Below are 12763 nucleotides of genomic sequence, written 5' to 3'. Positions count from 1 at the left end.
CTTTGTTTCCAGTCTTTGGTACCTTGTGCCTCATGAAATGAAGTACCATCTCCACAATGAATATGCTTCCTATTTTTATTCTTTTTTGAAGTTTAAAAAAAAGATATTTGAGATAAAGGCAACAGTGGGGATGTTGTATACACTAAAACAGATAATTCAGTGTTTTGTTTTGCTTTTTCACATCAGTAGTTGGAGATCTACTAAAAGGGTTTAGTCTTTATACGGATCAGATAAGGATGTTTGGAAAATGAATGAACCTCAGATGTCTAATTTAATTAGCATGGCAATGCTGAAATAAAAATGTGTATTGAATCTGAAAATACTGCTTTTTTTTTTTTTACACTATCATAGGAGAACTGCAGTAACTGCTGTGGTTTAAACACTCTTAACATACTTATCAAATAACTGAAAGGACTCACTGTGTGCTCGTACTGCTCCAGCGTGACACTGATTCATCAAGAAGTGAATTTATGACTGTAGGATAAAACAATTGGTACAGACTCCTTAAAGTCCCATAAAGTGGTATGACATAAGGGCTTTGTGTTGCATGTTATAGAAGAAATTTCCGTGTTCATAAAACAGTCAGTGATCACTTAAACTACATAAAAATGTAAAGCTGATAGATGTGATCTTATTATTCTGAATAAACATTGCCTTGCACATTCAAGTTTCAGAAATTTACGTTGCCTGTGTCCATACATTTGACTGGTGCCTATATGGAGTGCTTACCAGCCATGCCATGTGATACACCCAACTATTAATTCCCATGGTGAGGCGAGAGCTTATATCACATCTGATGCAACTCTGGCTACCAAGAGACATTTTCTCTGTAGGAAACATTAGGAGGTTAGATCAAATTGCAGTTCAAGTGGATGAAATGTTCAAAAATTTTGCTTACACAGATAAATGAATATGCTTCCTGTGCTTAAGCCACTGACACCTAAAAAAAAATGACAGTAAGATAACATAACGAGCTAAAGCAGCTCAAATAATGATAATCATCATCAGGAAAACGAAAAATGTAATTAAATACTCTGATGATCACAGGAAGTCTGTTCTTTGAAGCATTTTGTCATGATGAGTCATTACTCTCACACTTAGAGGTTGTAGAAACCAATGTTATTCTCATTTTTAGGCACGGTTACTCCACCCGAGCGTCTGATCATGTTATACCTCAAAGGTAGGAAGTTTCTGTCTTTTAATAACTAAAATACATCCTTTAGCAAAGGTCACTGGAGGTGCCCGAAGTCCCCCATATTTAAAGAATATTTAAAAATATTATGTTGTCTTTATCGCTGGTGAAATGCTGTGATAAATCTGCTAAATGTTACGGACATCTTGGCGGTGACGGTGGCGCGCACACACACACGTTCGTGTGGATTTGTTTTCTGCTGTCAAAACAACTTAAATCACGTGACCGCCTGACGTACGTTTCTACACTCTGCGCTGAGGCAGGAGGAGGGGGGGGTTTCCATCATGGCGTCGATGCAGGTAAGAACACAATTGACAGCGATCGCTTATTTTGTGATTTTTACCGGACCTCCCGACTATTTTTTTCCTGGCACTTTATCGACCACTTCATTTACCTACGCGTATTTGCCCAAAGTGGTGGTGACGTTACTGTAAAATCGATGACATTTATCCTCAACTGTTCAGGTTTAGCGGCTGCTCTTTGCTAGCAATACAACTAGCCCATCATCATCATCATCCACAGCAAGTCAAGGCTAGTAGAAGCTAGCTTCCTGGAACTGTATGTCGATGACTTGGCCCGTGTGTAGGTTCTTCTCAGAAAGGCGTGATAATTCAAGGATATGAGGTGGAAAAATTTCCGATGTTTCCCGTAAATGTTGGCGGTTATGTGGCCGGGCTCTCACCACAGTGAGCTAAGCAGACGGTGCGCAGATCGAACAGTTGCAGTTTCCTCCTGAACAGCTGAACAGGTGCATCACTTTCACAGAAACTGCGTTGTTCAGTTGACTGGCTGTTAACGTCTAAATAAATCAAACCCGTAAAGCAAATTTCATACATTTTTTTTTAAACACTTACCTCTTTGAAATCGTTTTGTTTGGGTCACGTTTAACTACTAATAAACATAATAAACGGTAACCCCTCATTGGAATATCATTGATGTATCAGTGTTTTTCCGGGTATGGGCCTCTTAATAAAATTGATGAACACGTGCTAAATTTCTCAGCCACTACTCTGTTTGATTTTACTTGACTTGATCCAGTATTTCAACTTTTTATTTATTTATTTTTTGGGGGGTATAAACCCAATCATGTTTTCTCCCACAGAAAAGGCTACAAAAGGAATTATTAGCCTTGCAAAACGATCCACCCCCAGGAATGACGCTCAATGAAAAAAGTGTACAGAACACCATTACACAGTAAGTCCTTCTTTCTCTCTCTCTCTCTTTTTTTAATTTCTTGTGACTCATTTGTTTCAGAGTGGCAGCACTTCTGGGTTTTTATCACCGATATGCCTATCGTGTTTGCTCAAATACCATGTGGCTTTGTGAAATGCCAGGTTTCATTCCTTTAAACGGGTAGCGTGGCAAGCATGCCGCATGCCATAAAGGTAGCTGCGGCTGGAGGTAAGACACCACAGCCTCAGCAGTGTGTAGTGGTGAGGAATTGGGGTCATTCCAGCAACTGGCAGCCACAGGCCCTTCGTAGAGTGTCTCTAATGCACAGTGTCACTATTCATCCTTATAAAATATTTAATGGCTGGCATGCAGGAGTTGGGCTAGAAACAGAGGTTGCTTGGCTGACCTTTCTGTCTGGTTGTCGTGATGTATCCCCTTAAACCCCATGACTACTGTTGCCAGGAAATATGACTTGAATTGTAGTCTTTAAATGGATTTGAGACTAGTTTCTAAGCTGAAGCATGGACTTGTTAAGTTACTAACTTTTCGAGTTGTGTGGCATGGTTTCTGGCCTCCAATGCCGTCTGAAAGAGAGGGTGCACATTGGAGTGTTTGTCACTGGTCAGTTATGGTGGCATCTTCCTCATTAGATAACAGTCACCTGGTCTAACAAATGCCTTGCATGACTGCCAAGTCTCCTAACCAGTCCTGCTGGCTTGTGATCCTTGTATATAATTTCTCTGACAAGGCATGTGTAGGTGTGTCTTTTTTTTTTTTTTTTTTAAACGCTCTGCTCTGATGTCACAAGGTGTCTTTATGCTACTTTCTGTTGTCACGATTGACTGTGGTCATGAAATGTCTTTATTATCCTGACTGGAGTATGACATACTCTTGTTGTGCTTGGCATAGAAGCACACAAGCTGGTATGTTACCGCAATAAAGGGTCAGTGTGTTTTCAGCTTTGCACCTTTTGTTTATATAGTACACTTTGTACTGTAACGAGCAACACTGAGAGTCAATGGTTTTGTTTTGTTTTTTAAGTGTATTGTGTGCTGGTGCTATATTGGTTAGCTTGATGGTGTAATGAGTCACTTAATGTAAACAGGGAAACTGCTGCTTAAAGGCACTGTTGGGCCTCTCAGGTGTACTCATTTGTCCTTGTCCCTACACTTTCACTAAATGTCTCAGTGTTATTTTTGTTGACTGGATCATATAATCACCAGGCTATAGGGAATTTGAGCACATTGAGCGTGATGTCCTTGAAGTCCCTGACTGTTTTCGGCATGAGTTGGTAGCACAATCAGGCCTCGCTCTGAACTTCTTGAAGGAAAAGTGGAGCTTCGTTTAGACACTGTGACTGACCCTTTCCAAGGGCAACGTTTTAAGGAGAACAGACTTTATATGTAGGTTTAAATGATCATGTGTGCCAGTCTAGATTTGAATGAGGCATGAGGCTATAAACCTGGATAACAGCCACAAGACTCTGGTGTCCTGTCTGCACTGCTTGCATGGGAAAAAATAGGGCAGAGATTGTGATGCTTTTTTCTTCTAAGGATTCTACTATGAGCCCCACAACTGTTCTGCACTCAATTTGTTTTTGCCACCAGTGAAGCTACATTCAGCAGTCTTGAGGTGTGTGTGTGTGTGTGTGTGTGTGTGTGTGTGTGTGTGTGTGTGTGTGTGTAAAGAGTGTGCGGTGCAGGTAGGCTGTCTTTCATCCCAGAGGCACAAGGCTCTGTATTTGCAATCATCTGAGCAGGATTGAATTGCTAGCAGCTCAGTCAGCAGAGTTCTGTAGCCTGGCCACCGAAGCGAAAATAGATTTTGTCCAGTAGATCAATAGAATATCACATTATTACTAAAGCACTATCATAACCCAGATGAATATTGAATGTCACTGAAATGAGTCAGACTGAAAGCTTTTGATTACACACACTTACTGGAGAACCGGCAGCTCACATTGTGTATGATTTATTATTATTTTTTTAATGATAATTACATGTGGTTCTGTACTTGTCTCTAGCTAATCTGCTGCCAAATTATAAAACGGCACATTATTAACAGAAATAATGTCGAAGCTGTCATTGTTTCCCACCTACTCCAGAATTGTAAGATTGAACACAGAGCACATTATCACTCATAAACCAAATTTTGCTTTTATAGAAATGCCATTTTCTCCCAAAGCACTGAAGGTTTATGTTCACTGTCAAGTACACTACGTATGAGGAAAAAGGAAAAAGCCTGAGTAGTTTATCCTGTCAAAAATTTGCAAGATCTTTACTCCAATCCCCCAAAACCACAAATCAACTGATTCTTGCAATTTGGATTTACACACAGGGTGTGTGAGGGTCGCAAAAGTAATTGGTGCACCTCATTCAAACTGTGCTGTTTTTATCTGTATAGGCCCAGGGTCCCTTAATGGCGCAGGTTCTTCTGCTAATATGGTGAATCGAGGGTAAATTTGCTCATTTCCTCCATGCAAATTGTGGGCAACCTCGCAGGGCTTTGTGGTTCCTTGTGGTTTCCTCTTTCCTCTGATTTGTGTAAATCTCTAAAAATGTGTTTTGTTTTTTTGTGCAAGTTAATGAAATTTTAACTTTTACATTATTGTAAGTTGTAATTTAAGAGAGTTAATGTTGAAATTTAATGGATCTCCCTCCACCAACTCCATAAATTTAAAAGAAAATGGCCTTTTTTCATATTTACATCACTCTGATTTGTAGTCAGAGACTACTAGACCCTGATTATCTCAAGGTGATCTGTGTTATTTTATGTAATTTTTTTTTTTTGTTTGACATACTTTAATATTGTGCTTTTATTTTTTAATTTTTTAGGTGGATTGTAGATATGGAGGGAGCACCTGGCACACTGTATGAAGGAGAGAAATTTCAGCTGCTTTTCAAATTTAGTAGTCGATATCCTTTTGATTCACCTCAGGTAAGCTCAGCAGTCATTATTGTTTGTGCGTAGGTGTGTGGGTAAATGTTAAACATTTTAAAGCACTTTGTCTGAAGCTATCTATAAGTTCACTTTATTAACCATCTTGTCTTATGGATCTGTTTTGTCTGCACTGTGGGTGCAGGAGATGCAGATGAACAAAGGATACCGTTTGCTACTCTGATCGAATGTCCCACATCCATTCCTAGCTTGATATCAAAGATTGATATTCCTGAGTTCATGGTCCACAGTGGTGTTCCGATTGAAATAAACTCAAAAACTGAAGAGCTGTAGAAACAGTCTTTTATATTCATCGGCTAGATACCTGCTGTAATCTCATGAAACATCTTGGCTCTATGGTCATTAGTGCAATGAATCTTGGCTTGGAATCACTGAGAGACAGCAGTGCAGAAGTCTCACTGAAGCCATGTTTGATGGGATTAGTTTGACTCAACAGTCTTGTTTCACTGATTAGGAGCCTGCCCGTCTAAAAATAGGTAGAGAAAATTAGATAAATTGAGCTACTTAGCTGTTACCCTCTCAAATAGGAAGGACACACTATCAGATTTATCCACTGTTGAAGTCCTCTCCTGGGGCCTCGGAGGAACTTCTCTTTCACCTTATATCCTATTATTGTCGTGGAAAAGAAAACAAAGTCTGATCAAAATCACTTGACAATTTTTGCATAACAGCTTCAGTTTCTGTTGAGCCTTTTCACAGCTACATGCGCACAGGAGAAACTCCAGATTTCCTACCAGAACTTTAACCCTGTGCAGCATCTTCTAAAACAAAGATGTCAAATTTTAAACAGTGTTGTGTAATCTTACAGTTTAGATTGTTACAATTGTATAAGGGCTTTTTATTTTTTCATTTACTCATTTTTTGACATGTTTTAGCCATCCAAGCTCTGCACATCACTCCACCAGTCATTTGAACATTCTGTGTCATTCACATGGGGAAAATAGAAGCTTTGCAATTAAAACTAATCATCATTAGATTGAAATGTGGAATCAGAGTATTCTCTAGAATTTTTTATTTTATTTTTAATGCTTACAAAATTTTTAAGATTAGAATCAGTCTCCAATAATAACTTCAGCTTTAAATAAGACAGAATTGGAAAACTTTGGGCTCGACCTAAAATGTCACATCTGTTTTTTGGCCTTCAGACTTTGCTTTCGTCAAAGAACCGTTGCAGACATCGTTGTTTCAAATTTGTTGAGGTAATCTAATGGGTATGGTTGAGATCTGGTGACTGCAGTAACGTCTCCATTAAAGACAGACCCCGAGCTGACCAGTTCTATAAAGAGTTCTTGTGTACTTCGGAGCTGTTCTTTAGATCACTGTCCTGCGTGCGGTCCAGTCATGCCGCTTCCAGCAGATTACAGCATGGCATTTCCAAATAGAGGGTCACCCTTCTTTATTCGACATCTCGTTTTTAATCTTATATAAATCTTTTCCTTTACCCACTACAAAACGAACCATCTCAATTTTTGTTGGAAACACTTTAAAGGTGGAATTGTTTGATCTTACCACCATTTTCCAGCCTTTCTCAGTCAAATGCATGCAGCGTTTAGCAGTCTTGGCTTTCTTTTATTGGTTAGTCTCAGATTTGGCCTTTTCCATTGAAGCTCTGCCTAGTGTCATTAAAATCACCTCTTCACTGTCACATTGAGATGGGTATTGTGTTCACTGGAGCTGCATACCTTTTTTTTCCTGTTCTGGTTAGAGCCACTTTGCTGACAGAATGGTACGCACACTAGTATGAAATTTCCTCTGTGTGTTTTTTCCTCATTGAACTTGAACCCACAAAGGCTGATGTTCCAGACACTGAAAAGTGCTGAAAAGTTGCTGCTTCTTCACAGAAATGTTCAGTTGTGGTAAAAATGATTGAGAGTTTAATAAAAAGCTTTCAATTTTTATTTTTTTTTTGTTTTTTTTTGGGGTGATTCTGATTTCTGAGCAGTTGTGCGCATGCAAATTAGAGGCCCACCTTATGAAACAAAACAGAGGCTACTTCTGTTTTTCTTTTTCTAAAGTTAGAAATATTGAAACTTGTGGTGAGCACAGATTCAGCACTAGAACAAGGCACAGCATGGACCCGAGACTAGATATCTTAGTGAAATAGAAGATTTAGGTTACCTAAAGACGCTGTTGGCTTGGTGTGATTTGGAGGTTTGAGTAAATATTTTAAGAGATTTTTTTTTTTTTTTTTTTTTTTGGTCTTTATCTTTAGACTATAAAGCTAGCTGTGCTTTCTAGTCATATCAGTCACCTCCCTCCCCCTCATGATGTGGAGCCTGCACTCTCCCGTGAGGCCCGGTCTGGTGCCAGACTGACTCAACCCTTCATTACCCTTTTTACCCGCTCCCCCTTCTCTCTGCTTTAGCACTTCTGACTCTAGCTTTTTGCTTCTCACACTTCCCATATCTTCCTGCTTGGCCCTCACTCTTGTGCCTTTTTCAAAGTCAAATGTAGCCCAGTGCTTTTTATAGAACGTGTCTACTTTTTTATAAAACATGCTGTATCTCCTCTCTAGCTCTCCCTACGCTGTTCGCTTTTCCTCTCTCTCCCACCGTGTCCCGGCCCCTCTGTCCTAATCCGAGAGCCTCATATCCCTGTAGAGCAGTGGTGTCAATCATAAGGCCCGGGGGCCAGAATCAGCCCGACAAAGCCTTCAGTCCGACCAACTGGACAGTTTAGTAAGATGTGAAAGAAGGCATAAGTTTTGGACTAACTGTGTTTACACAGTTAGTCCTACAGCTTTTTAGTCTTACAGTTTTTCCTACTGATACGACTTCCCCTGTGCTCTATTATCCAAGTAAGGAAATCCCAGAAAGCTGATGCTGTTTATCTGGACATTGTGTTTTCAGTGGGGGAAACATCTCATTACTTTTTAAGAAGTCACTTGGATAAGTGAAAAAACGTTTCTCCCACTGAAAACTGGACATCCAGATGAACAGAATCAGCTTTGTGGACGTAAACGACAAGGTTTTGGTTTTTCTTCCATTAAAATATCTGAGATTAAATCCATAATTAAGCATCTTTACATCGACAGAAGTCAAATCGGTGTATTTATATAGCACATTTTAAACAACGTCTGTTGACCAAAGTGCTGTACAAGGTATACAAAATATCCACTATGTAAAACGGTCACTAAATCAGCAATAAAGAATGGGAGAGCTTCACTGGTCCAGCTCGCTACATGTGGCCCACAAAGTAAAATGAGTTTGCTATCCCTGCAGTAGTGGGTTAACCCTGCAGCAAGTCTAATTATTTTGCTGTCATTAATTGACGGGAATGAATGTTTTAGCTTTCTCCAAAGATCGTCCCCGAGCTGGCTCTTTGACCACACACGTAACCCCCAACCACCCCAAAGTTGTTTTTTATGCGTCTTCTTTCTTTAGGATCTTAAAGCTCGCCAGCCTCGTGGGATTTTTATTTGTACATATTCAGTTGCGTTGATGTGGTCTGCTTTGCTTTCATTGTGCAGGTAATGTTCACAGGAGAGAATATACCTGTCCACCCGCATGTGTATAGCAACGGTCACATCTGTCTATCTATCCTAACGGAAGACTGGTCGCCAGCGCTCTCGGTGCAATCAGTTTGTCTTAGCATTATCAGCATGTTGTCAAGCTGCAAAGAAAAGGTAAGTGTGCGACACCCGGTGTGGGCGGTAGCGGTTTGTGGGCACGTGTTAAATGTTAAATCTAATTGCTGCTTTTTGTTTTCTGCAGAGACGACCGCCCGATAACTCATTTTATGTAAGAACATGTAACAAAAACCCAAAGAAAACAAAATGGTGGTATCACGGTGAGTTTAAAAAAAGAAAAAGGTCTTATTTGTTTTCAGCACTTCCTGAACGTGAAACTTTTTTTTGTCTGTTTCCTGTTGTAATTCTAATCTTCATGCTGTCTTGTTTGCCTTCACAGATGATACATGCTAATGTACAAACTTTGTATTAATGGTAGAAGAGAGAAGTCCTACTGACCTACGTAAAGCACTTTTTAATCATTCAGTCTTTGAACTCTGACCTTTGACTGGAACAATGGACACCATGCGCTGGAGGCTCTTGGCTGCATGTTTTAGTCTGTTGTAAAATAGAAAATAACGGAACGTTTAGCTGCACCCAAGATGGAACTTCTTCCTTTTTTGTGTGTGTTTTTGTTTTGTTTTTGTTTTTTGTTTTTTTCCCGTTTTTTGGGGGGAGGGCAAAAAGGTCACAATGCAGCGAGCAAGTAAGGCAGACTTGTACTGATACTTATAATTCCTCTTTTAAGATTATTATTGTTACTTTTTTTGTTTGTGTGTGGCTGCATTTTAAGGTCCTTGTGTTGTGCAATAATAACCGGTGGATGCATGCTGGGGCCTACAAAGAGAGATCTAAATCTAACAGTCTTCTGGAAGGGATTTGACCATCAAAACCCCAAGAAAATGCTTCATCTGTTTTTATTATTATTAGTAGTAGTACTACATGCACTGTGATGGTATCTAGTTTAAAAAGGCACTATTACGTTATTCCCAACTTGCAGGTGTACTGTAAGCAGTCCTCGATGCTTATCAGGTTCAAGGGTTTTAGTTTTTTAACCACTGTATCGACAGCACACGCGCTCTTCTTCATCTTCCAACTCTTAAGACCTGGTTGCAGTTCTTCCTACCATCGGACTGAAATTTGGTACACACGGGAATAGCACAGGCGTGACGGTAGATCCAGGAGTCATCCAGTGACCTCGGCGTTTGTCTCCTCATAAAGCTGGGCTGAACTTTTCTGGTCCAGCCTTTTAAGACGTGCATCAGCCTCTCTTCCATTCAAAGAATGTCATCGCATGATCCATTTGTATTTGTATGATATATATTTTTATTATTATTTCATGCTTTAATCTTCTGAAATGTTTGAATTTTTTGTTTGTTTGTTTTTTGGCATTTTGTTTTCCCAACTAGTTGATACTTTGAAAAGGGGGTGCTTTTGACGGGTCAGTATGTTTTTGAATTTTTTTTATTTTTTTTTGTTATTTAAATCTTCATTTTTATCTCTAGAATGACAAAGTCTTTCTAGAATGTATGAAGACAATACTTTTTTTTTTTTCCTTCTCTCTCTCTCTTCCCCCTGGTCAGAGTTTTGGCTCAGGTACTTTTTCAATAAAGAGATCGCCTCTAAAAAGACACCTATCAGAGATTTTGAATTTAACTATATTTTCACCAAAAGAGACTGTTATGTTGTAAACTTGTAACATGTCTGAAACTATTCTGTACATACATGCGTCTTTAAATTGTTAGATGATGTGCAAGAACTTGGCAAAGGATGCATTAACTTTATAGCAGAATGATGATAGGAGTGCTTTATTTCATTGGAACTTTGCATCTTTTGCCAATTAGGTTGTGTACGGTCAGCAACAAACATGTAAAGCTGGTTTTGGAAAAAAGGAAGAAAAAAAAAAGGTAGTTTTACAGTAGGGGTGCATGCAGTTTCAAACCCTACTTTTTCTTATTGGCATCTAACATTGTGGCAACTTTTAGTCGTTCCATAACTGAGGTCACGGTTTATAGGATGGATGCTAACAGTGCTCACCTCCAGAGGCTGTGCTCATTTCAAAGTGTAATCACTCCATTCCTAAAGACATGTTTATCGCCATCCAGTCAGAGATACTTGAATTTTTTCCATCTTGAGTTGTTTGTATCTACTACTTTTTTTTTTTTTCTTTCTTTCTTTCTTTTTTCCCTTTTCCAGGGTCTAGCTGAGTTTCTTGAATGAACATGCGTGAATGTGACGATGCTCTATTCTGTAGAGGAGATTACCACAGCACACGGCTATCTGAAGATTTAAAAACAAAAAACTATATTGATAATTTAAGGACATCTATTTAACCAATTTTTTTTTTTTTATTAGTTTCATTGTATAAGGTCGTATCTGCTATCACTGCTTCGAGAATAAGACTGACTGAAACACTGATTGTGTAAATGTAGTCACAGCAGCATCAGTGCACAGAGACGCCTAAAGGATCAATAAAGGCTTGTTTTGTCTTTTTAAACATGCTTGTGGTTATGTTACAGGGTTTGGCTGTTCTTTTTTTGTTTTGTTTTTCCCCCTTAGGTTACTTTTTTTTTTTTTTTTTTTTTTTTTTTTTTTTTAAATGTGGTTTGAACTCTTAGCTTGCAAGTTGTTGTGAGTGGTCAACACTAATAAGGGTGTGTTATTTATATTTGAAGTTTTGTTCTGGGATGTGCAAGCTCCATGTAATAGGTGCCTGTTCATTTTCATAATCGATAATAAAAACAAAGATTCACTTTTATTCAACCTCAGTCTGAACAGTATGGGTTTTTTTTCTTCTCCTTTTTAAATAGCTTGCAAAAGACTGAGTAGTTCTGCTCTGAAGGCAGAAGGATGATGACCAAATTGAGAAAGAAGATAAATGTGTGACAGTGACACATTACATAAACTGCATATTTCAGAAGCATGTAATTCCATCTGTCTGTAAAAAGTGAATGGCACAGATCTCAGACGTGCCTGTGGAATTGCACTAGGTTTGTGAAACATGTGCAAAGATAAAGATGTAGTGTGGCAGGAAAACTGATGATCTGACGCTTTTGAAAGCAATGGAGCTTTCATTTGAAGCTTGTTTTGTTTTTTTTTAACTGGTCCGTTATGGTGTGAGAAATTATTTCAGCCAAAAACAAAGGGGGAAAGGGTAATTTCAGATTGTACAATAGATATACATGCGTTTGGCCAAGTAAAATTACAATCTGTTATCAAGTTACTTCACTTATTTTGGTTGAATTATGTTTTTTATACTGCTCTATTTGTTGTTGGATATTTTTCTGTCTACAATAACACAGGGAGAAGTGGTTTAGTGACGCCCTCTATTGGAGACGCTTTAGCTGTCAAATCTGGGGATTAGCAGTTCGTGATATTTTCCCTTTATGGTTATCTATTCCTTGTTAAATATAAAGTGTATGTAGGTTACCCACCCACCCCTAGCCATCTTTTCTTTTTCTTTTTTTAAATTTCTCATCTTAGTACAATACCACTGCCCCAGCGTGGACTTTTCCAAATAAAGCTTGATGCAGAATTCTGACTAGATTGTTTGTGAGACACTCATAGGGTTTGCTTTAATTAATTAATCAAATAGAGAAAATTCCCAATGGATGGTTGGGGAAATATTCCAAGTAAAACTATATTTTATAGCATTAGCACAAAACCTTAAGTTTCACTGAAACACGGACCTGTAAAATGGAAAACTTACGAATAAGACTAAAAATCCATTTGGTGATACAAATGTGCACAAAACAACTTTGGAAATATTAATTTTGTTTCTGAATCAAAAGTTACACTGTGGGATCCGAGGAAGCGCACCAGGACTGAACCATCCTTACCGCGGCGGGGGTGGCTTCATTCAAAATTCACCTCAAACTCCACTCATAGTACGTTAGCGATATGCGATATGCAGCCACAACAAGGTTAGCTAA

General features: G+C 38.8%; 1 protein-coding gene across 1 annotated transcript; it reads left to right on the top strand.

Annotated features, from left to right (window-relative positions):
* Positions 1 to 1406: 1406 nt before the first annotated feature.
* Positions 1407 to 11599, top strand: ube2wb (ubiquitin conjugating enzyme E2 Wb). The gene is made up of 6 exons (XM_085468509.1): positions 1407 to 1491; positions 2295 to 2386; positions 5200 to 5302; positions 8793 to 8948; positions 9037 to 9112; positions 9232 to 11599. Exons 1-6 carry the CDS (start codon positions 1477 to 1479, stop codon positions 9243 to 9245), a joined length of 456 nt encoding a protein of 151 aa, XP_085324635.1. The 5' UTR covers positions 1407 to 1476; the 3' UTR covers positions 9246 to 11599.
* The last annotated feature ends 1164 nt before the right edge of the window (positions 11600 to 12763 follow it).

This window comes from Copadichromis virginalis, linkage group LG9, assembly GCF_057382275.1.
Source record: "Copadichromis virginalis isolate Kocher_CV1m ecotype Utaka linkage group LG9, C_Virginalis_male_GT1.1, whole genome shotgun sequence".
In the NCBI taxonomy this organism is placed as follows: Eukaryota; Metazoa; Chordata; class Actinopteri; order Cichliformes; family Cichlidae; genus Copadichromis; species Copadichromis virginalis.
The sequence above is the reverse complement of the archived record's forward strand: the minus strand, read 5'-3'. Positions and strand labels throughout refer to the sequence as shown.